Source organism: Oncorhynchus masou, chromosome 30 (assembly GCF_036934945.1).
Source record: "Oncorhynchus masou masou isolate Uvic2021 chromosome 30, UVic_Omas_1.1, whole genome shotgun sequence".
NCBI classification, from domain to species: domain Eukaryota; kingdom Metazoa; phylum Chordata; class Actinopteri; order Salmoniformes; family Salmonidae; genus Oncorhynchus; species Oncorhynchus masou.
In genome coordinates, this window is record NC_088241.1 from 18,357,043 (window position 1) to 18,383,043 (window position 26,001).

At 47.2% G+C, this 26,001-nt stretch overlaps 1 protein-coding gene across 6 annotated transcripts in view; it reads left to right on the forward strand.

Moving 5' to 3' along the window:
• The window catches only part of LOC135522226 (chondroitin sulfate proteoglycan 5-like), a 36,409-nt gene that overhangs the window by 8,169 nt on the left and 2,239 nt on the right, over positions 1-26,001 (forward strand). Inside the window, exons 2-5 of one of the 6 annotated variants that reach the window (XM_064948297.1) lie at positions 869-1,850; positions 18,072-18,260; positions 22,377-22,452; positions 24,618-24,674. In XM_064948297.1, the coding sequence (XP_064804369.1) occupies positions 869-1,850; positions 18,072-18,260; positions 22,377-22,452; positions 24,618-24,674 (1,304 nt within the window). Of the gene's footprint in view, positions 1-868; positions 1,851-18,071; positions 18,261-22,373; positions 22,531-24,617; positions 24,675-26,001 lie in introns of all 6 variants that reach the window. The other 5 variants (XM_064948294.1, XM_064948292.1, XM_064948291.1 and 2 more) reach the window with 5 other exon arrangements.

Sequence of the window (26,001 nt, forward strand, 5' to 3'; positions counted from 1 at the left end):
AAACCTAGACACCACGTCACAAATGGCACAGCGTTTATTAAGTATGATGATGCCATTTCTGTGGAAGAAAACATCTCTTACTGACAAGTAAATCCGACACTCTTTCACTGAACGACACGTGTGTCTGGTTAAAGTAATGTGTCTCCCTGTGTTTCTCTCAACGCTGCGCTCTGTGAGACTGCAGGGTGAAGATGCCATATGACCGTCTCCCGTCCAGATCACTCCACCTCCCACAGGGAGCCCCGGAGACCCTAAACCCCAAACCATAATCCCTAATCCCAGCTCCTTGCCATTCAAGTACATTAGTCAATTATTACACATAATCCATGGGGTTCGCCAAAGCTGCTTTAGGAGAGGAATAAGGAGCTACCCGTGGCTGATGTAATTGACCAGTGGATAAGTATATGGCCAGTCCATCTTGGTTTAATTTGTTTTGCATTTTAGCCTCAGGTTAATGCTGGACTGCTGAGCTGTCTTGGGAGACAAATTCCGCCCAATGACTAGGGACTTGAGTCACGATATGTTCAGTCATTCAATTAACACAACTCGTCATTCTTGGCTGAAGCCTCAATGCAAGAAAGTCACTGGTCATCTGATAGTTTGTTCGGTTGGTGTTTGTTTACTACAGGTGTAGGATGTTAATTTGACCACTCTTTTGTTGCTGAGAATTTCCCTCACAGCAGGAAATGCAAACTGGCTCAAATTAAGATCCTACGTCTGTATCTCTGCCGCTTAGAGTAGGTCTAGTTCTTGTGTCCATGTTTTGTATTATGAATGACATTAAGTGGACAGATTGATAAAAGGATATTCACTCATGGCGGTGTGTGGTTACGAGACCTGACAACATTGTTTTCTTGTATGTTTTCAGGGAACACTCTGAGGGCCAATGTCCCTGAGTTGGACACCACAGCCAACGTGACATCCCTACCCAGTAAGGTCGAGGAAGTGGCCAAAGTGAAAGATGTTGTTATCGAGGTGACCGGGGTCAGCGCCTCAGTCAGCCCCGTCTTCACGGTGACCCAGAGGGCCGGCCGCATGCCCCGCTCCAAAGAGGAGCAGGGCAGCGGCATGCTGGGAGAAGGGGTGTTGCCAGCCGAGGAGGAGGTGGTGGCCCCGCCCAGGATCAGCCCTGACTCAGCAGAGACAGAGCTCCTTCTGCCTAGCAACCCCCGTGGCACGGAGGAGAAAGAGGATGAAGAGGAGCACACCGACCCACCATGGCTGAACGCCAAAGACAACGTCTTCGACCTGGACCGGCACTTCCGAGAAGGAGTAGCCAATCTGGCCACCACCACTGCCCCTCCCCCTGCCGCCGCTAACCCCTCTCGCCCGGACGTCCTCACCGTGGACTTCTTCGACCCCGCCTCTCGCGGCCGCGGCCTGGACCTAGCCCCGCCCTCTCCCTCCTCTTTGGCCCACGAGCTCCAGGGCGGCGACCCCACTTCCTGGGCCATGTCAGACAACTACGACTACCTCACGCCGTACGAGGAGGGTGCGTCGCCCACCCCTGATGAGTACTCCTACAGCACCACTACTGATACCTTGGATGGGGATGACGACTTAAAGCTAACTGCCGAGCCTCCATCCCGCTCCAGGCCCAGGGCTCCCCCAGGCTCCGGCTCCTTCACCCCAGACAAGAGGCTGCCCAGTGGGGGTGCTGCTGCTGCTCCAGAGGGCCCTGCGGCAGCCCCTCCAGCGTTACCCGTGGATGGCTCAGACGGAGCCGGTGGCTGCCGCCAGGGTTACGTGAAGCAGAATGGAACCTGCCGCTCCCCCTGCGACACACTGCCCAGCTACTGCTTCAACGGAGGCCAGTGCTACCTACTGGATGGCATGGGCGTCTTCTGCAGGTGAGAGATGGAATGAGGGCACACACACACGCGAGCACACACTGTACATCATAGGCAAGGCATCCAGATGGAAGAAATCTAGTTTACTAACATATCAGAGATAAACATTGAACCCAATAAAACCCATTATATCTGTCTGCATTACAATAACAGATATTTACACCCTGGACAATGTGTTTAGAAAGTATGAGCTAGTCTGATGAGTGAATGAGATGGAGGATGGAAAACAGTTCCCCATCACACACACACACACACACACACACACACACACACACACACACACACACACACACACACACACACACACACACACACACACACACACACACACACACACACACACACACACACACACACACACACACACACACACACACACACACACACACACAGAGAGGGAGAGAGAGGGAGACAGGGAGAGGGTAGGGGAGAAAGAGGGAGACAGAGAGAGATAGAGAGGGGAGAAAGAAGGAGATGGAGAGAGAGAGAGAGAGAAGGGGAGAAGGAGGGAGACAGAGAAAGAGAGAGGGAGACAGAGAGAGCTAGAGAAAGAGAGAGAGGGAATGTAAATGTAAATTAAATTGGGCTCCCATATGAAGCAGCTCAGTGATTTCAGACTAGAAAATAGAAAGCAACACGTTTTCCTGGATGCTTCACAGAGACGTTTAGGAGGAAACTTCAATTGTTTTGCCAGATCAATTTCAACCATCCGGTTCTGGTGTGGTAGTCACGCGACCCACACGTGCACAATCAATCAAAACAAAAATCCAGAAAATCACATTGTATGATTTTTAAGTAATTCATTTGCATTTTATTGCATGACATAAATATTTGATCACCTACCAACCAGTAAGAATTCCGGCTCTCACAGTCCTGTTAGTTTTTCTTTAAGAAGCCCTCCTGTTCTCCACTCATTACCTGTATTAACTGCACCTGTTTGAATTCGTTATCTGTATAAAAGACACCTGTCCACACAGTCAATCAAACAGACTCCAACCTCTCCACAAGGACATCAGGGATAAAATTGTTAGACCTGCACAATGCTGGGATGGGCTACAGGACAATAGGCAAGCAGCTTGGTGAGAAGGCAACAACTGTTGGCGCAATTATTAGAAGATGGAAGAAGTTCAAGATGACGGTTAATCACCCTCGGTCTGAGGCTCCATGCAAGATCTCACCTCGTGGGGCATCAATGATCATGAGGAAGGTGAGGGATCAGCCGAGAACTGCACGGCAGGACCTGGTCAATGACCTGAAGAGAGTTGGGACCACAGTATCAAAGAAAACCATTAGTAACACACTACGCCGTCATGGATTAAAATCCTGCAGCGCACACAAGGTCCCCCTGCTCAAGCCAGCGCATGTCCAGGCCCGTCTGAAGTTTGCCAATGACCATCTGGATGATCCAGAGGAGGAATGGGAGAAGGTCATGTGGTCTGTTGAGACGAAAATAGAGCTTTTTGGTCTAAACTCCACTCGCCGTGTTTGGAGGAAGAAGAAGGACGAGTACAACCCCAAGAACACCATCCCAACCGTGAAGCATGGAGGTGGAAATATCATTCTTTGGGGATGCTTTTCTGCAAAGGGGACAGGATGACTGCACCGTATTGAGGGGAGGATGGATGGGGCCATGTATCGCAAGATCTTGGCCAACAACCTCCTTCCCTCAGTAAAAGCATTGAAGATGGGTCGTGACTGGGTCTTCCAGCATGACAACGACCCGAAACACACAGCCAGGGCAACTAAGGAGTGGCTCCGTAAGAAGCATCTCAAGGTCCTGGAGTGGCCTAGCCAGTCTCCAGACCTGAACCCAATCGAAAATCTTTGGAGGGAGCTGAAAGTCCGTATTGCCCAGCGACAGCCCCGAAACCTGAAGGACCTGGAGAAGGTCTGTATGGAGGAGTTGACTCAAAATCCCTGCTGCCGTGTGTGCAAACCTGGTCAAGAACTTCAGGAAACGTATGATCTCTGTAATTGCAAACAAAGGTTTCTGTACCAAATATTAAGTTCTGCTTTTCTGATGTATCAAATACTTATGTCAGGCAATAAAATGCTAATTAATAATTAAAAATCATACAATGTGATTTTCTGGATTTTTGTTTTAGATTCCGTCTCTCACAGTTGAAGTGTACCTATGATAAAAATTACAGACCTCTACATTCTTTGTAAGTAGGAAAACCTGCAAAATCGGCAGTGTATCAAATACTTGTTCTCCTCGTGTATGTTAACAGTATAGGGGATGCATTAGATACAGTATATCTCTGATCTTGTCATTGTCAGATTATTTTAAATTTACTGTGATTTTGTGTGTTTTACAAGGTTCCTGGTGCATTGATACCTGGCCAACAGATCTTTATAGAGGTCACCATGAGGAGAAAGTGTAAGCCAGGTTACATGAGAAGGAAAAATCCCTGCCCCAAACTCATCCAACCCATTGTTATAAAACCCCTCGGATCATTATGCAGAGCTATGCCAAGATATTTATTTCCCTTTATCCTGTAACTAACCAATCAGCAGGGAGAGATCAGAAATCAGCAAACATCTGTGTGGATTAGCATGCAAATGTATGTGTGGTAGCAAGTCCCTGGATGGCCATCGCCTCCTGACTGGCGCTGATGGAGATGATGATGGCAATGAGAGCTGGCTCAGATGAATCGAATAGACAGGGTCCCCATGCCAAAGTGATTATGTTCACACAACAGGAGAGCTCACACAAATGTATGTGTGCACATATGCTCAAATTGAGACACACACACACGCATTTACACATACACACGGACGCACACACTGTCACGGCTGTTGAAGGAAGAGGACCAAGGTGCAGCGTGGCAAGCGTACATATTCCATTATTTAAGAATGACGCCGACAAAAACAACAAACCATACAAAAAACGAACCGTGAAGCTAAAGGCTACGTGCCATGAACAAAGAGAGACAATGATAGGCAGCCATCCTCGATTGAGAACCATACCCGGCCATAGAAATACAAAAATCATAGATAACAAAACATAGAATGCCCACCCCAAATCACACCCTGACCAAACCAAATAGAGACATAAAAAGGCCCTCTAAGGTCAGGGCGTGACAGTACCCCCACCCCCCTCAAAGGTGTGGACTCCGGCAGCAAAACCTGAACCGTAAGGGGCGGGTCTGGGTGGGTATCTATCCGCGGTGGCGGCTCAGGTGCGGGGCGCAGACCCCGCTCCACCTCTGGCTCACCCTGCTTTGGTGATGCCCCCGGACTGGGCACCCTCATTTTTGCGGGCCTGGACTTGGCACCCTCATTACTGCGGGCCCGGACTGGGCAACCTCGTTGCTGCGGGCCCCGGACTGGAGGGCGTCACTGGAGGCTCCGGACTGGAGGCCCTCGTTGGAGGCTTCGTGCCATGTCTCACCACTGGAGGTTTCTTGTCATAGATCATCACTGGAGGCTTCGTGCCATGGATCATCACTGGAGGCTTCGTGCCATGGATCATCACTGGAGGCTTCGTGTCATGGATCATCACTGGAGGCTTCTTGAAATGGATCATCACTGGAGGCTTCGTGCCATGGATCATCACTGGAGGCTTCGTGCCATGGATCATCACTGGAGGCTTCGTGCCATGGATCATCACTGGAGGCTTCGTGCCATGGATCATCACTGGAGGCTTCGTGCCATGGATCATCACTGGAGGCTTCGTGCCATGGATCATCACTGGAGGCTTCGTGCCATGGATCATCACTGGAGGTTTTGTGCCATGGATCATCACTCGAAGCTTCTTGCCATGGATCATCACTGGAGGCTTCGTGCCATGGATCATCACTGGAGGTTCATCACTGGAGGCTTCTGCCATGGCCATGGATCATCACTGGAGGTTTTGTGCCATGGTCGAAGCTTCTTGCCATGGATCATCATCATGGTTCATCACTGGAGGCTTCTTGCCATGGATCATCACTGGAGGTTTCTTGCCATGGATCATCACTGGAGGCTTCGTGCCATGGATCATCACTGGAGGCTTCTTGCCATGGATCATCACTGGAGGCTTCTTGCCATGGATCATCACTGGAGGCCTGGCTTTGGGAGTAGGCACAGGACTCACCAGGCTGGGGGAGACATACAGGAGGATTAGTTCTTGGCCGAGGCACAGGACTCACCAGGCTGGGGAGACATACAGGGGGCCTTGTCCTTGGCCGAGGCACCGGATACACTGGGCTGTGGAGGCGCACTGGAGGCCTCGAGCTAAGAGCCTGCACATCCCGTCCTGGCTGGATGGTGACTTTGGCCCGGCACGTGCGGGGCGCAGGCACAGGACGCACTGGGCTGTGCAGACGCACTGGAGACACAGTGCGCAGAGCCGGCGCAGGATATCCTGGGCCGTAGAGACGTACTGGAGGTCTGGAGAGCAGGGCTAGCACCATCCGTCCTGGCTGGATGCTCACCCTAGCCCGGCAGATGCGGGGAGCTGGGATGTAGCGCACCAGGCTAAGAACACGTACTGGAGACACCGTGCGCTCCACCGCATAACACGGTGCCTGACCAGTACGACGCCCACCACGGTAAGCACGGGGAGTTGGCTCAGGTCTCCAACCTGACTCTGCCACACTCCCCGTGTGCCCCCGCCCAAATATTTTTGGGGATGTCTCTAGGGCTTCCTTGCCAGCCGTGTTCCCTCATAACGTCGCCTCTCAGCTTTAGCTGCTTCCAGTTCCTCCCGTGGACGGCAATACTCCCCAGCCTGCCTCCAGGGTCCTTTCCCATCCAGGATCTCTTCCCATGTCCCGAGCACGCTGCTCCTCCTTACCACGCTGCATGGTCCCTTGGTGGGGGGGAGAGTTCTGTCACGGCTGTTGAAGGAAGAGGACCAAGGTGCAGCGTGGTGGGCGTACATATTCCTTTATTTAAGAATGACGCTGACAAAAAACAACAAACCATACAAAAACTAACCTTGAAGCTAAAGGCTACGTGCCATGAACAAAGACAACTTCCCACAAAGAAAAGAGGGAAAACAGGTTACCTAAGTATCATTCCCAATCAGAGACAACGATAGACAGCTGTCCCTGATTGAGAACCATACTCGGTCAAAACATAGAAATACAAAAATCATAGATAACAAAACATAGAATGCCCACCCCAAATCACACCCCGACCAAACCAAATAGAGACATAAAAAGGCTCTCTAAGGTCAGGGTGTGACACACACATACACACAAAAAACACACACGCTTTGCTTTTACCATGAGCCCAATAGAACCTCTCCCAACTCAAGGCCCTAATCATGACATAATGACCCGATCTTCTCCTCCCCCTGCAGACACACAGTTTTCTCACCAGTGTTCAGCTATACAGTTAAACTGTTCAGTGATCTTGACGCTGACCTCTTGACTCTGACAGTTTCCTGTTGCAGGCCAGCAGTAGGTAATCTCCCAGCAGGCCTAATGGCCAGAGATGAGGTGTGTGATTGAGATGGCAGATGCCTGATCCTTGCAGAGATTGGTCTTATCCTTTATACTGGTTTATAATCATTGGAGCAACAGTCCATAGAGTAGGCAAGCCAAGAGCAATATCGCAAATCACTCCCATCAAACTTAACTAGGATACTACAGCAATGTGGCTGCAGGTAGCTAGTTTAGTGGTTAAGAGCGTTGGGCCAATAAATGAAGGATCGCTGGTTCGAAATCCCTGAGCCGATTAGTTGAAAAGCCTGATAAGGTGCCCTTGAACAAGGCACTTAACCCTAATTGCTCCTGTAAGTCACTTTGCGTAAGAGAATCTGATAAATGACTCAAATGTAAATGCTTATCACTATAAGACAAGGTCTTTGGTGGACTTAAAGAGATCATAGTAAACCATAAACAAACAGTAAACAATGCACTATGCACTACGTACATTGATTTTGATGTCTGTGAGAAGTCCATGTTTGATGACACTGTCAGTGTCAGTGAAGATCTGTGTTACACTGAGGGACAGTCCAAGTTCTGTCAGAGGTTGGGCTAAGAGGCAATATGGGTCAGTGGAGCTCTGGCACAAGTGTCTGTGTGTGTCTGTGTGTAATGGTGAACTGAGGCTGATTCATACACCAGCCCAATTGAATCACAGTGGCACGAATGCAAAGGGCTCTGCCCTCTGTTATAACACACTCCTACAAGTAGTTGGTTGTGTCTGCCCTCAATGTCTCTTTCTGGGGTTTACCGACAAAAGCCATGTCCTGTTGTGTATGTGTGTACTGTAAGCGTTTGCATACTATGTGTGTGAGCATGTGTGCATGTGTGCGTTGGTTTGGATATGGCTAGTAAGACTAGTTACAGTCTGTAACAGTCATTGAGTGGCTAATTTGAATGTTTGATCTACCTAACGTCATCAATAGTTTACCTCTCTCTACTATCCTAACTAACATTTGTAATAATTTCCCCCATAGCTGGAGGACAACACTGTAAAATGGAGTGTAGGAGGGAAAGAGAGCGAGATGGATGAGATAGACATGGCAAAGAAAATGAGAAAAAAAGAGAGTAGGAGGGACTGAGAGAGAAAATGAGTCAGAGTTCTTCCTGCCTGCCAGTATGGAAACAGATCAGGATGAGCCAGGTTGAATTAACTGTGAGCATGTGTGTGTGTGTGTGTGTGTGTGTGTGTGTGTGTGTGTGTGTGTGTATACAGTCATAGCTGTGTTTGTGTGTTAGTGTGTGTGTGTATGTGCATGTGTGTATGTCTGTGTCTGTGTGTACACAGTCATAGCTGTGTTTGTGTGTGTGTGTATATGTGCATGTGTGTGTGTGTGTGTGTGTGTCCTGCAGCTTGATATAATTAAGAAGAGGTATTACCACCAGGAGTCCCATGTAGTCATGGCGATTTAGAATTTTGGGTTGCATTATGACAAGCATACACACAAATAAACATGCATGCACACGCACACACACACACACACACACACACACACACACTTCCGGTGCCGACAGAGATGGCCGCCTCGCTTCGCGTTCCTAGGAAACTATGCAGTTTTTTGTTTTTTTTACGTGTTATTTCTTACATTAGTACCCCAGGTCATCTTAGGTTTCATTACATACAGTCGAGAAGAACTACTGAATATAAGAGCAGCGTCAACTCACCATCAGTACGACCAAGAATATGACTTTCGCGAAGCGGATCCTGTGTTCTGCCTTTCACCCAGGACAACGGAATGGATCCCAGCCGGCGACCCAAAAAAACGACTTCGTAAAAGAGGGAAATGAGGCGGTCTTCTGGTCAGACTCCGGAGACGGGCACATCGTGCACCACTCCCTAGCATTCTTCTCGCCAATGTCCAGTCTCTTGACAACAAGGTTGATGAAATCCGAGCAAGGGTAGCATTCCAGAGGGACATCAGAGACTGTTCTTTGCTTCACGGAAACATGGCTCACTGGGAAGACGCTATCGGAGTCGGTGCAGCCAGCTGGTTTCTCCACGCATCGCGCCGACAGAAACAAACATCTTTCTGGTAAGAAGAGGGGCGGGGGCGTATGCCTTATGGCTAACGAGACGTGGTGTGATCACAAAAACATACAGGAACTCAAATCCTTCTGTTCACCTGATTTAGAATTCCTCACAATCAAATGTCGACCGCATTATCTACCAAGAGAATTCTCTTCGATTATAATCACAGCCGTATATATTCCCCCCCAAGCAGACACATCAATGGCTCTGAACGAACGTTTATTTGACTCTTTGCAAACTGGAATCCATATATCCTGAGGCTGCATTCATTGTAGCTGGAGATTTTAACAAGGCTAATCTGAAAACAAGACTCCCTAAATTGTATCAGCATATTGATTGCGCAACCAGGGCTGGCAAAACCTTGGATCATTGCTATTCTAACTTCCGCGACGCATATAAGGCCCTGCTCCGCCCTCCTTTCGGAAAAGCTGACCACGACTCCATTTTGTTGATCCCTGCCTACAGACAGAAACTAAAACAAGAAGCTCCCATGCTGAGGTCTGTCCAACGCTGGTCCGACCAATCTGATTCCACACTCCAAGACTGCTTCCATCACGTGGACTGGGATATGTTTCGTATTGCGTCAGAAAACAACATTGACGATTACGCTGATTCGGTGTACGAGTTCATTAGAACGTGCGTTGAAGATGTCGTTCCCATAGCAATGATTAAAACATTCCCAAACCAGAAACCGTGGATTGATGGCAGCATTCGCGTGAAACTGAAAGCGGGAACCACTGCTTTTAATCAGGGCAAGGTGACCGGAAACATGACTGAATACAAACAGTGCAGCTATTCCCTTCGCAAGGCAATCAAACAAGCTAAGCGTCAGTATAGAGACAAAGTAGAATCTCAATTCAACGGCTCAGACACAAGAGGTATGTGGCAGGGTCTACAGTCAATCACGGATTACAAAAAGAAAACCAGCCCAGTCACGGACCAGGATGTCTTGCTCCCAGGCAGACTAAATAACTTTGAGGACAATACAGTGCCACTGACACGGCCTGCAACGAAAACATGCGGACTCTCCTTCACTGCATCCGAGGTGAGTAAAACATTTAAACGTGTTAACCCTCGCAAGGCTGCAGGCCCAGACGGCATCCCCAGCCGCGCCCTCAGAGCATGCGCAGACCAGCTGGCTGGTGTGTTTACGGACATATTCAATCAATCCCTATCCCAGTCTGCTGTTCCCACATGCTTCAAGAGGGCCACCATTGTTCCTGTTCCCAAGAAAGCTAAGGTAACTGAGCTAAACGACTACCGCCCCGTAGCACTCACTTCCGTCATCATGAAGTGCTTTGAGAGACTAGTCAAGAACCATATCACCTCCACCCTACCTGACACCCTAGACCCACTCCAATTTGCTTACCGCCCAAATAGGTCCACAGACGATGCAATCTCAACCACACTGCACACTGCCCTAAAGAATATGCCATTTATACCCCCAACAGTTTGTCTACGTTATTGAGAGTAAACTTATGCCCAGCCATTTGAAATAACTTGACGTTGACTAAATTGTTGACTACATAATCATGTCAGTAATAGACCTGTTTTGTTCACGATAATCTGCTTCTTTATGTTCATTTTTCATAAAATAAATCTCTCTCCTGTACTCCCTGTTCACCCACGACTGCGTGGCCACGCACGCCTCCAACTCAATCATCAAGTTTGCGGACGACACAACAGTGGTAGGCTTGATTACCAACAACGACGAGACGGCCTACAGGGAGGAGGTGAGGGCCCTCGGAGTGTGGTGTCAGGAAAATAACCTCACACTCAACGTCAACAAAACTAAGGAGATGATTGTGGACTTCAGGAAACAGCAGAGGGAACACCCCCCTATCCACATCGATGGAACAGTAGTGGAGAGGGTAGTAAGTTTTAAGTTCCTCGGCATACACATCACAGACAAACTGAATTGGTCCACCCACACAGACAGCATCGTGAAGAAGGCGCAGCAGCGCCTCTTCAACCTCAGGAGGCTGAAGAAATTTGGCTTGTCACCAAAAGCACTCACAAACTTCTACAGATGCACAATCGAGAGCATCCTGGTGGGGTGTATCACCGCCTGGTACTGCAACTGCTCCGCCCACAACCGTAAGGCTCTCCAGAGGGTAGTGAGGTCTGCACAACGCATCACCGGGGGCAAACTACCTGCCCTCCAGGACACCTACACCACCCGATGTTACAGGAAGGCCATAAAGATCATCAAGGACAACAACCACCCGAGCCATTGCCTGTTCACCCCGCTATCATCCAGAAGGCGAGGTCAGTACAGGTGCATCAAAGCTGGGACAGAGAGACTGAAAAACAGCTTCTATCTCAAGGCCATCAGGCTGTTAAACAGCCACCACTAACATTGAGTGGCTGCTGCCAACACACTGACTCAACTCCAGCCACTTTAATAATGGGAATTGATGGGAAATTATGTAAAATATATCACTAGTCGCTTTAAACAATGGTACCTAATATAATGTTTACATACCCTACATTATTCATCTCATATACGTATATACTGTACTCTATATCATCTACTGCATCTTTATGTAATTCATGTATCACTAGCCACTTTATCCTCTTGAAACTCTAGGGGCGCAATTTCATTTTTGGATGAAAAACGTTCCCGTTTTACACAAGATATTTTGTCACAACAAGATGCTCGACTATGCATATAATTGATAGCTTTGGAAAGAAAACACTCTGAATTTTCCAGAACTGCAAAGATATTGTCTGTGGGTGCCTTAGAACGGGAGCTACAGGCAAAACCAAGATGAAACGGCAACCAGGAAACCAGCAGGATTTTTGAGGCTCCGTTTTCCATTGTCTCCTTATATGGCTGTGAATGCGAGAGGAATGAGCCTGCCCTTTCTGTCGTTTCCCCAAGGTGTCTGCAGCATTGTGACGTATTTGTAGGCATATCATTGGAAGATTGACCATAAGAGACTACATTTTCCTGGTGTCCACCCGGTGTCCTCCGTCGAAATTGGTGCGTCTTTTTCAGCTGCTGGTATTTTTCCATGCAATTCTGAGGGGAAAGCAGGCTTCCACAAACTGCATATCAATGAAGAGAAACAACGTTTGCCATGTTTCCGTCGATATTATGGAGTTAATTCGGAAAAAGTTTGACGTTTTGGTGACTGAATTTTCGGTTTGTTTCGGTAGCCAAATGTTATGTACAAAATGGAGCGATTTCCTCTACACAAAAATTCTTTCAGGAAAAACTGAACATTTGCTATGTAACTGAGAGTCTCCTCATTGAAAACATCCGAAGCTCTTCAAAGGTAAATGATTTTATTTATTTGGTTATCTGGTTTTTGTGAAAATGTTGCGTGCTAAATGCTACTCAAAATGCTAAGCTAGCTTAGCATACTCTTACACAAATTAGTGATTTGCTATGGTTCAAAAGCATATTTTGAAAATCTGAGATGACAGTGTTGTTAAGAAAAGGCTAGGCTTGGGAGCAGGCGCATTATTTTCATTTTATTTGCGATTTTCAGAAATCGTTAACGTTGCGTTATGCTAATGAGCCTGAGGCTTTATTCACGATCCCGGATCCGGGATGGGGAGTATCAAGAGGGTATTAACTATGCCACTTTGTTTACATACTCATCTCATATGTATATACTGTACTCGATACCATCTACTGTATCTTGCCTATGCTGCTCTGTACCATCACTCATTAATATATCTTTATGTACATATTCTTTATCCCCTTACACTTGTGTGTATAAGACAGTAGTTTTGGAATTGTTAGTTAGATTACTTGTTGGTTATTACTGCATTGTCGGAACTAGAAGCACAAGCATTTCGCGACACTCGCATTAACATCTGCTAACATCTGTGACAAATACAATTTGATTTGATTTGACACACACACACACACACCCTCTCGGATTATGGCTACATTAAGACCCCCTCCACCAATAAGCAGAAGTAGGAGAGCACAGGGTCATTCAAGACGTCAGACACAGGAGATGAAGATCTCAGATCAGGGAACACACGCACACACATGCACAAACACACAGATCCGAACACACAGACCCACACAGGCTGTGTTACAACCGGCCGTGACTGGGAGTCCCATAGGGCGGCGCGTAATTGGCTCAGCGCTGTCCGGGTTTGGGGAGGGTTTGGCCGGGGGGCTTTACATGGCACATCGCTCTCTAGTGACTCCTTGTGGCGGGCCGGACACCTGCAGGCTGACTTCGGTCAGTTGAACAGTGTTTGAACAGTGTTTCATCCGACGCATTGGTGCAGCTGGCTTACAGGTTAAACGGCAGGTGTTAAGAAGCGCGGTTTGTCCGGTCATGTTTCAGAGGACCCATGACTCGACCTTCGCCTCTTCCGAGCCTGTTGGGGAGTTGCAGCGATGAAACAAGATTGTAATTGGATCGCACGCAATTTGGAAGAAATTAGGAACAGTGGGTTAACTGCCTGTTCAGGGGCAGGACGACAGATTTATACCTTGTCAGTTCGGGGGTTTGAACTCGCAACCTTCCGGTTACTAGTCCAACGCTCTAACCACTAGGCTACCCTGCCGCCCCATTGAAAATAAGAATGTGTTCTTAACTGACTTGCCTGGTTAAATAAAGGTAAAAACTGCCCGACCTCACTAATGCTCTTGAATGGAAGCAAGTCCCTGCAGCAATGTTCCAACATCTAGTGGAAAGCCTTCCCAGAAGAGTGGAGGCTGTTGTAGGAGCAAAGGGGGATCAACTCCATATTGATGCCCATGATTTAGGAATGAGATGTTCGACGAGCATCCACATACTTTTGGTCATGTAGTGTATATTATGTGTCAAAACCCACATTTATTCAAATGTGTTATTCCCTGCCAAGAAGTTTCCTTTCGTTTGAAAGTTGGTTTCTTAAATCCGTTGTTCTAGTATTGATTTCTTTACAGTCATGTTTTTTTCAATCGTATTTTAAAGAACTTGGAGAAAATACACTTTATGACACTGTCATGAAGCATTATGACAATACTGTGTCACTTTACTTGGACTAAGAATTATAACCATCAGAATCATGTTGCCAGATAGACCTATCACGTACATGCCCTTATGTCAGTCATCAGTCAAAAAGAGGGTGTCTTGTCCTGCTCCTGAAATCTGTTTATGCATTCATCCCAGTCATCAGCAACAGAGCATTGGGCTCGGTGCACGTCGGATTTGTGTGCAATCACAATGATAATTTAATATGGTCAATATCTGAAAATTGTATGTAACATACTGTGGACAAGTAGGCTATGGTGTAATGGAATGTTTTTGCCTTATGTAGGTGTCATAACCAGCCACAAAATAATGCTATATATGTCACAACTGGTCTGAATATGTGTAATGACAGTGTTATGTCCATATTATGACAAGTTATGTCAGCTGTTATGACATGGTTATGGCCGTGTCATTACGTGTTATGACCCTAGGGGTCAGGTAAGGTGTTACCCAGCAGGATGATGGGTTTTGTATTGCCAGAGGAGGCATATGGGTGATAGTTTGACTGATTTGTTTCCTCTACCGATAACATTTTCCCGATCATGGTGCCACCCACCTAATGACTTCCCACACCTTTATTTGTCTTTTAAATGAGTTTCAATTGATTATTTTAGTATCTATTTGGGGCTGACTAGGCTGGGACTCTAGTTGTAAAACTAGGGGAAACACTGCTCAATGTTGTGACAGTCACGCTGGGCTCTGATTAACGTTGCTGATCTTACCCTCCATTACCCTTTCATTATCCCTCGTTCTCCTTCCCTTTGTACAGTACCCCCCCCCCCCCACCCCATCCCCCGTTTACCCTCATCCCCCTTCGACCTCACCCCACAACACTGTGGGGGGCCTCCCAGTATGTCCCGTCTGTGCCCCCCTCTACCTTCCAACCCACTCAGTGCCCCCCTCCTCTTGGTCAGGTTAGGGTATCTATCCTGGGGGAGTTGGCAGTCGAGCAGCCTTTACAAGCCTAATCAAGTAAATATTGAGGGGATTTGTGATGTGGCCCAGGTTCGGGTAATTCCATTGTGTCGCTGGGTTAGAGGGCTGTATTTGGTGGCGATTGGAGGTTGTGGTAAACCTTGATTGAGTTAATGATGGGGTAGGGAGGGAAGGCTCTGTGGTTACACTGGGTAACTGGTTAGGGTAAAGCTGTGGGAGTCGTGAGTGTTTAAACGAGGAGCTCAGAGAGAGAGAGAACCAAGCCTAGCAAGAACCAAGCCTTTTAAGGTAAAACAAACAAACAGCCATTTTGGATTGTAGGATTACAGGTTTCAGGGTGGAACACAATGTGGTTGATTTAAGGCTAATGAATGTTTCTACTGGGTTTATTTCAGTTGGATTGTTTCGGTTTTATTTTAACACTTGAGAAAACTTGCAACCAAAATCTTCAAGTCAAATTGTAGGGTTTTTAGGACTGCTGTTTTAGGACACCATTTATACAATGTCAAAACCAAAGTCAGTCAGCTAAATGGAAACAAGATTACACTCTCCTGGAGGCAGCTGGCAAAGAGCAGGAGAGCGGAAGGGGAGAGAGAGACATAAGGATAGTGGGAGGAAGAGAAGAAGAGGTGGTAAATCAGTGATAAATTAGAGCGATGGAGAAACTCAAGGGGCAGAGTGATAGAGGGAGTAAGAGGACATTGAGAATGAAAAATAAAGAGATTACTAAGCGAGAGAGTCTCATGAGAGCTGTGTGTGTGTGTGTGTGTGTGTGTGTGTGTGTGTGTGTGTGTGTGTGTGTGATGGAATGACATGTCGGTACTGCATCTGCTTCTTGTGCGGCTCAGCTGGATCGTCATGGCAACCAGCCATCCTCCTTACCCTCTCCTTAAATGTGCTCTCTTTCTCTCTCTCTTCGCTATATAAACTACCTCTTTGTACCAACATACAGTACCTTAGAGGGGGAGAGCGTATTCAAGTCCCCTTGAAAATGGCGAATGGCTTATCGGTAGTCCAGTCACACCTTCTCCTGCTAGAGAATGCCCCCTGGCACGGAGCCAACGCCCCTCGGTTGGCACTTTCGGCACGGGCACAAAGGGGGCAGGATGCAGGAAGCGGCACTGAAAGGAACCGAGCCCCCCATCACCCGCTTACTGGGCTGAATTGAAACTGTGAATCTGAAAGGCCATACTCACACCTCCATTCATTCTACACATTTACATTCATCTGTGTGAGTCTGTAGGTCTCTTGGCCTGTGTTTGGGGAACAGGGGAAGGGAGAGGTGCATTTATGTTGCTCTTCACAATCAAATTCTTCCAAGTGAATTTGTGTCCTTCCGTAAGTGGTGATTTCCCTCTAAAATCCACATGCAGACATTTGAGGAGTGAGTGTGAACCTTTGCATTCTCGTACCTATTTTAGCCTGTATGGGCTCTTCTCAGTGAGTGAGTTTCATTCACATTCACATGCTTTTCCCGGGTTCCATCTACTTCCATCTACTTCACACATTCAGTCTCTTTAAACAGCCTGTTTTATTCTCAGTGATCACACTTCTACTACTAGAAAAAAAGGTTTCAAAAGAGTTTTTTGGTTGTTCCCATAGGAGAACCCTTTTAGGTTCCATGTAAAAATCTGTGTAAAGGGTTCTACATAGAACCCAAAAGGGTTCAACCTGGAACCAAAACGAGTTCTTCAAAGGGTTCTCCTATGGGAACAACCAAAGAATCCTTTTAGGTTCTAGATATTAGCAGAAATATACATAGTATCGGGTTACTATGAGACCAGCCATTATCATTTCCTCTTGTTAACTAGTGTGATCGACCCAGTTTATATAGTCTTGTTTCTTATTCTACATGCAGTACCATTCATTCTCGTAGTGGTTTCAAGCATTTGATTACTAAGGTTCCAGTCTTGTTCCAGTCAGCAGACGAAGCCATCTGCCTCTGTCATTTTTGTCCTGGAGCAAAAAGAGTCTAGGGCTCAGATGGCGGCAAGTGTGTGTGTGTGTGTGTGTAAAACAGCCTCTGGTTTTCATTTTTTTTCTATTCAGACAGAATGATCATATTATCCCTTCAAATAGAGCCATGTTGAAAGCCTGCTGGTGACACTTCAGTCTGTTTTAGACCAGGGGTTGAAATTTCTTTTCCATAAATGATATACACTGGGGCAGTGTATGTGGGATGTTGAATAGCATTTTTTTCGCCCCCCACTCAGGGCTGGATTCAATCCGAATCGCAGAAGTAACGTGGAAGATCCGCGTTATAGCTCAATTTAAATTGAGATTGTCCACGATACTTCCGCAATACGGATTGAATCCAGCCCTGAAAGCTTTCAGACTCACATAATGAAGCACTTGGGATAATTATAAACAGAAATTCTTGATTTTCTTAAACCTAGCAATCTGGATTGAAATGTGTGCCGACTATTCAAGCTTGAACTATGAATGACACAGTGGTACTGGCCTCACCCTAATCTAAATAATTTAGAGCCTGCACACGCACGCACACACAGACAGAGATATACACACACACACACAATTTTGTTAAAGTGTTGTGTTTGGTGAATAAACCCTTTTCCATTTCTCACCCACCCTTCTTTTCTCTCCATCCTTAATTTGTTTCCCGTTACGCTCCTCTCATGGCCTTTCTCCACTCTTCCCTTATCTGGCCATTTCATCTGTCCCCCATCTGTATTTCCCCTGGCTGCTCTTCTCTCTCTCCTCTCCGTATTCCATTCCACATGCCTCATTGTTTCCTACTACTACTACTTCCCCTCTTCATCTTGGTTTTCTTTTTCTCTCCTCTCCTTTTTGCTCCCCTCTCTCTCTCCATCCCTCCTTCTCCATGCAGGTGTAATGTCCAGGACTACATCTGGCACAAGGGTTCCCGCTGTGAGTCGGTGGTGACAGAGTTCCAGGTGCTGTGTCTGACCATCGGAGCGTCGGCCCTCATGGTGCTGCTGCTCTTCATGATCACCGTCTGCTTCGCCAAGAAGCTCCACGTGCTCAAGACCGAGAACAGCAAGCTGCGCAAACGCAGGTAAGCTTACAGCGTGGGCCTGGGGAAACCTGCACAAATATAGGGGAGTCTATCGACCAGATAAAACCAGTTAGCACAAAGGTGGAACCAGGAAAAACCAGGCAGTGAAACCAGAGATCATAGAACCCATGGGAAACTGGCTGCGCAAACGCAGGTGAGGTGAAGGACTAGAAAAACCAGGCAGCAGATAGACAGGTTTTGGAGCTCTTGTATTCTCACAGCATATGTATGAGAAATAAGCATTTCTAGCACTATTGGACATGTGTGGACCTGTGAATTACAACGACATTACAACTACTTCCATTGAAACAAAGCTCCGTTCAGGGGGGGGGGGGCAAAGGATCATGACAAAAGGACAGGAGATGGAGGAGGAGGAAGGGAGCTGAAGCTAGCGATACCTGAGAGGGTTGTGGATAACTTTAGGAGAGAGAAGAGGCTGAGAGAGGGAAGTGAGGGAGGCTGGACTGGAAAGAGGAGGATGGGGGGGGTGACAAAGAGAAGAGGCGATAGATAGGATAGACAGAGGGGGAGAATTGGATGGATCAGATAAACGGGGGAGGATATTAAATGAGCGAAGGAGACAATGAAGGAATGCGGAGGAGGAGGAGGGGGAGGAAAACACGATGACAAGATAGATGAGAGAGGAAACACAAAAAGAGAGAAGAGATAAAGCAGAGAGAGAGAGAAAAGGGAGGGATTGAGTTTGCATTGAGAGAGAGAACGGGATGAAGATAGCTAGAACGAGTGCTGTATGAGATGCGGCTGTGCCTTCGCCTGGCGTTTTGCCTAGCAACAGTGAAGTCACTCAGGAGGGTGGATGAATGTGGATGCTTCCATCAGCAGTGCACATTTCTTAGCTGAGGATGATGATGTTAGCATTATGATGATGATGAAGAAGAAAAGTGGAACAGTCAGTGCGGGGGATAGCGTGCTGATGGCTAGCGCGCCGTGCTAGCTGAAAATAGTGATGTCATTGCTGCTCTGGTTCCAGCTGAAAGTAGGGCAGTCTGATCAGGAGTGTATGAGAGGGGAGGGGGGGACAAGGCAGGGGAGGCGAGGTTGACCTACATACAGCTGTGCGACCTGAGGGGTGTGTGTGTGAGGAACGGGGGGGGGGGATGGACAGCATGCAGCGTAGGAGAGACACCACAGCCTCATCAAGTGGTTAGCCAAAAATCAAAGAGGAGGAAGGAGAAACAGAAGAGTAGAAGAGAGCAGAATGAAACAGGAAAACGGAGGGGCGGGAAGAGTGAAGGAGAGAGTGGAAATGTGTAGAGGATGGTGAGCAGAGGGAGGGCAGGAATAGGAAAGGGCTTTTACCAAGAGAAAAACTCAGTTGCTGTTGGAAAGACATGTTGTCGGAGGGAGAGAGAGTGTGTGCATGTGCGCGCGTGTATAGGGCACTGCTGATGAGGCTCATGTATACATGAGACGCCCACCTCTCTCTCCCTCCATCTGCTGCAGATAATTGCCGTGGGCTGCACAGTGTCTGTGCCGCAGTCAAGATGGGGTCTGCTTCCCTGTCAGAGAGAGAGAGGCAGAGAAAAAGATGGAGTGAGAGAGAAATGGAGGGAGAGAGGTGCTGGGGAAGGGGGAGAAAGAGAGGGGTCATGAATGGGAGGAAGGGGGAGAAAGGGAAAAATAGTAGGGATTGAGGGAGGGAAAGAGAGAGAAAGAGAGAGGGGTGACGAGTGGCAGAGGACAGAGAGAGAGAGAGATGCAGGTAACGTTATCTTTGCAGAGAGGAGAGTGTGTTCTGGCTGAAGTGGCAGATTCAAACTGACACATCCTGGTTTTAGTCCCTTTTCCCCTGTACCACCGGGTAGAAACCACACATATCTCTCAATTCAATTAAATTCAAGGGATTTATTGGCATGGGAAACATGTGTTAACATTGCCAAAGCAAGTAAGGTAGATAATATATAAAGTGAAATAAACAATAAAAATTAACAGTAGACATCACACATACAGAAGTTTCAAAACAATAAAGACATTACAAATGTCATATTATATACATATATACAGTGAGGAACGGGGGTGGGGATGGGGGTCTCTCTCTATCTCAATTATGGACAGAAATAACACACATACAATCAGTATCCAAGCCCTGCAGTATCCTCCTTTCAATTCAAATCAATTTGCTTTAATGGCCTGACTTAACAATGCACATGTTGCCGAAGCTTACTTTGGAGATTTACAATACTAACATAATTCAAATAATTCAAATCAATATTGTCAACTGCTTTCTGTCTCCCAATTTATTTATTTATTTCTTTCTCTACTCCATCTCTCTAGCACACCCTCCCTCCTCATTACTTGAGCTTTGATTGGCCGGTCATATGAACTCATTAAATATAAATGTTGGAGCGGCATCTCAGTCAGACAGTAGCAGGAAGTGCTGGGGCTGTACTGATGGGTCTAGTTCAGAAGATGTTTAACTATGGATATGATGAGGAGAGGGAGAAAAGGAGGTCGAGAAGAGACAGAGAAACTCTTTCCAGCTAGCAGATGTTTCTGGAATAACACAAAATCACAAATGACTGCTTGGGAAGTCTGTTTTGGATATCAAGTTTCTCCAAGTGTTTAATTGGTTACACAAAGTGAATCACAGTGCTTCAATGGTAGGTCAATGGTGAGTCATTGTTGTCTGTTTGGAAAGTAACTTTCACTTTTGTTTTCAGTTGCAAAACAGTGTACCCCATTGAATGCAACCCAGGATTGGGTGTCAGTGGCCATAGCTGTAGTCTAGTTTTGATTCACAGCTGATTTGTTGCATCACAGAGGGTATCTGTCTGTCTGTCATCTGCAAACTGAAGTCTTACACTTGCACTATATTGTAACTAACGCTGCTCTCTCTTGCTTTTTCTCTCCCTCCTTCCTCCTCTCTCTACCTCCTTTACCCCACATTTTCACATACTTTCCCCTCATCCTTGAATCCTGATTTTGCCCTCCCTATTCTCTCTTCATCTCTCTTTTTCTTTCTCCTCCTCTCACTGCATCCCTCTTTTTCCATTTCCCCCTCCCCATCGTCACTCTCCTTTTCCTCCACAATGTGACCCCTCCTACTTTCCTCCTCATTTAATCATCTTTTACCTGTTCTCCCTCCTCCCTTCCTCTCGTCTCTGGTTCCCTCCCTGTCCTCCCTTCCTCTCATCTCTGGTCCCCTCCCTGTCCCCCCTTCACTGTCCTCCCTTCCTCTTGTCTCTGGTCCCCTCCCTGTCCCTCCCCTCCCTGTCCTCCCTTCCTCTTGTCTCTGGTCCCCTCCCTGTCCCTCCCCTCCCTGTCCTCCCTTCCTCTCGTCTCTGGTCTCCTTCCTGTCCTCCCTTCCTCTCATCTCTTGTCCCCTCCCTGTCCTCCCTTCCTCTCGTCTCCTCCCTGTCCTCCCTTCCTCTTGTCTCTTGTCCCCTCCCTGTCCTCCCTTCCTCTCGTCCCCTCCCTGTCCTCCCTTCCTCTCGTCTCTCGTCCCCTCCCTGTCCTCCCTTCCTCTTGTCTCTTGTCCCCCCCCCTCCGTCCCCTGTCCTCCCTCGTCTCTTGTCCCCTCCCTGTCCTCCCCCTTCCTCTCCTCTCGTCTCCTCCCTGTCCTCCCTTCCTCTCGTCCCCTCCCGTCCCCCTTCCCTGTCCTCCCTTCCTCTCGTCTCTTGTCTCCCCCTCCCTGTCCTCCCTTCCTCTCGTCTCTCGTCCCCTCCCTCTCCTCTCATCCCCCCTCCCTGTTCCTCTTGTCTCTGTCCCCTCCCTTCCTCCCTTCCTCCCTTCCTCCCTTCCTTCTCTTGTCCCCTCCCTGTCCTCCCTTCCTCTCATCCCCTCCCTGTCCTCCCTTCCTCTCGTCTCTCGTCCCCTCCCTGTCCTCCCCTTGTCCTCCCCTCCCTTCCCTTTCTCGTCTCTCGTCCCCTCCCTGTCCTCCCTTCCTCTCGTCTTTCGTTTCTGGTCCCCTCCCTTCCTCTCATCTCTCGTCTCTGGTCCTCTCCCTTCCTCTCTTCTCTCATCTCTTGTCCCCTCCCTGTCCTCCCTTCCTCTGGTCCCCTCCCTGTCCTACATTCCTCTCATCTCTGGTCCCCTCCCTGTCCTACCTTCCTCTCATCTCTGGTCCCCTCCCTGTCCTCCTCCTCTTCCCAGCAGTAAGTACCGGCCTCCATCGGAGCAGCACAATGATAATTTTTCCCTGTCCACCATCGCTGAGGGCTCCCACCCAAATGTAAGGAAACTGTGCGACACCCCTCCTAACGTCCCTCATGCCCGTGCTTTGGCTTACTATGATAACATTATCTGTCAGGTAACGTGGTTCTCGTCTCTCTCTCACCCTTTCCTTCCTTCCCTCCTCCGCATGGGCTTGAGTGTCACCTTTCCGGGGTTACAAGGCGGGGTGTTACAGTGGGGGCATTCTCTCTCGCTATGGGACAAGTCTACAGCCAGATATGCAGGCAATACTGTTACCATGGCAACAGTGTGGCTGTAAAGTCTTTACTGTGTATTGCCTCATTGTCAGTTATTGGTTGAGTTTTTTTGTTAGCTATTGATCGTACTTGAAGGTGACACACACACACGCATGTACACACACTGCAGATCAAATCAAATTGTAGTGGTCACATACACATACACATACACATACACATACACATACACATACACACGGTTAGCAGATTCTATTGTGAGTGTAGCGAAATGCTTATAAATGTGAAAGATGGAGCAAGGAAATAAGTTTATCTGACCTATACACCTGCCTGACCCATTGGTGTGGTCAGTTCTGTCCAGGCTAAGACTTGACCAAGAGAGAATTCCTATAGCCCTCACTGTTACCCCCTCCACCCCAACTATCCCTGATCTGCTCACCCTTTAATCACCTGTGCATTGGTATGTCACTGCATGCCCGCTCTATCGCTCACATGGTGGCTCACATGGTGGCTCACATGGTGCCCCCCCCCTGGTGGCCATGTCAGCCACTGCAGCAGCCTGTCCGTCGCTCTGCCTCCGCATCTCTGTCCGTCCGTTGCACTCATTTATCCTGACTTGGGCTGGATAGGTTGGAAAAGTGAAGAAGGTCTCTTGATTGGTCGATAATAGGGCTTTGGGGGGGGGGGGAATCTGGGGGCATGGAATGTATTTTGTTTATGGGGTTATTATCAGGTTGGTAGAGGATGGTGTGCGAGATGTGTGCAAGGTGGGCGGGGCTATTAAGTCAGGATAAACATCTGAGATGCAACGTCCCCTGCTGCCTGTAGGTGGCGGGGGAGAGCATAGACCAAGCTGCACAACTAACGGATGCATGGGGTAGCATAGCGCTAACATGGTTGTAGCAGCATGAGTAGAATTAGTGCTACGACATAAGATGTGGTGCCACATTCTCACGACTCATCAAATAGTTCTGGTCATCATACATGGTAGAACCACAAGCAAATTGCTTCACTTAGATTTATTTTGCTAGTTTCTTTGTTTGTCTGTAGTTAGTTTATTTTGCATTATTCTTCCTTCTGGGTAATTGCGATAATGTTTCTGTAAATATAATATAGTGACAACTTGGGGGGCATCATATTGCAGTGCTTCATAACATGAGACAGTTAACACAATCACCTATCAGAACACTACTAACCGTAACCAGAACCGCTACCCGATACCATCCACGACCAAATAAAACACCATACAACACCCCCATCTTCCAGACATCTTCTGATCTCTGAAACAGGATAGCTCTGCTCTTTGAGTCTCAACCTGGGTTTGCAGTTTACATCCACAGGTCCACAGTCAGTGTGTTTGTACATCTCTCTATCCATACGAGTCGATTTTAGAGCACCAGTACAGAGTATCTGGAGAAAAGGTCCATTAAAATACTATGTAGATTCATCTGCAGAGAACAGCCAACACCATAGAGACATACTTCTTACTAAAACAGCTCAGCAAACATAAACTAATAATACCAATACCTCAAATCCCTCTGTCTAGTTCATGAACTAAAACCCTTGTGTTTCTATGTCAACACGTTACCCTCAGAAATATTTCATTCAATATTTACTATGGTAATGTCAAGGCCACAGAGCACCATAGTTACTGAGACAAATCCTTCAGTGTCCTTATATGGGCAAGACAGTCTCTACCTCTCAATGTGAGCTGGGAATATCAGATATCATCATTAGGAAGTTCCCCTTAGTAGGTCTTCTCTCTCTGCTTTTTCATTCTCTCTCTCTACTGCCAACTCTCTTGGTTTCTATCCAACTATCTATTTCTCTGTCACTCTCTGTTTTTCTCTCTCTCTCTGTCTCCCTCCCTCTCTCTCTTTATCACGCTCTCTCTCTCTCTCTCTCTCTCTCTGTTTGAGGATGTTATGTATCTTTGAGGAGTATAACCCTCTCCTCCCCCCCCCCCCAGAAAACCATGAGCAGATACACCTGGGAGTGTAAGACCAAAGAGGAGCCCGGCAGTGAGGTAAGATAAACCCCCTCAGATGGCCCGCCCCCCTCTCCCTTAAACGGCTCTCATTGTACTGTGACCCTGTCAGTCACCCTCTCTCAACTCAACGGACCAATCCACAGCCCCAAAATTGGCTATTCAGAACCTAGTGCTGTTACTCATATATATATCTAAAGTCTGTTTCTAAATTAAGTTAGCCATTATCCGGAAATGATCCATTAAGGGGTTCGAGTAAATGCTGATTTTAGACATGATCCATATCTTTACATATTGTGGGCTCTTAAAATAACAACTACAAAATAAACATAATTTAAATTATGAAATGTACACTTTTATCTAGGTTAAATGGCACAGGGATAAACGTTGTAGCAGTCCGGTAGGAGTACGCTGTTGTCCTTGTAGTGTCCTTCAGAAAGGGGATATCGACCCTTCCCACATGAGTTCTTAGCAGAAGAGAAAACACTGCAGTAGACTGAAACCAGAGGAATCTCGCTTGACAGAAACTCTCTCTTCAGATAAACACACGGTCAGAAACGGTACACACTCCAACATGTATAAAAACACAATCATATATGCAGAAACACAGATAATACAACTAGAGAGTGAAATATTGTTGAAGGGAGAATAGTTTCTCTATTTTCAGCATTACATGGACCGAGTACAGTGGATTGTATCCGTTTATCCTTAATCTCCTATCAACATTAATACTTGTCCTTTTATGGACCATGCTGGTTTACAGCATGTATTGAACTATGGCTTGTGTCAATTCCATTCTAACTCAGTCAATTGACAAAATGATAATGAGGATAAGTAAAAGTCTATATTTAGAGTAATTAATAAATGTATATGTGTATGTTCTCTGTATTGATTGAATTAATATTAAATTGATGAAGTGATTATGGAAGGGTTAGACTGATACATAGTGTTCATAACACTGCCAGTCCTGTGGAATAAAGGCCGGGATGTATAGTACCGGTGTCCCTATTGTCCAGTCCTGCCCCGTAGGCTGTGCTTTGCTGTGCTGTGCTGAGCCATACTGTACTGTGCCATGCCAGTGAAGAGCATTGAGGCTCTCTATCTGTAACAAATCGTTTGACTCAGTCCTGTCCCACCCTCTTCGTGTCCTTCCTCCACGACGCACACACAGATACACGTTATATATCATGCACACAAAGATGCAGATCCAGACACACTCACATCAACTCTGAACACACACACACACACACACACACACACACACACACACACACACACACACACACACACACACACACACACACACACAAAGCAGGAAGGATACAAAGATCTGTCCATGTTTCATCTTCATCTCAACACCCCGTAT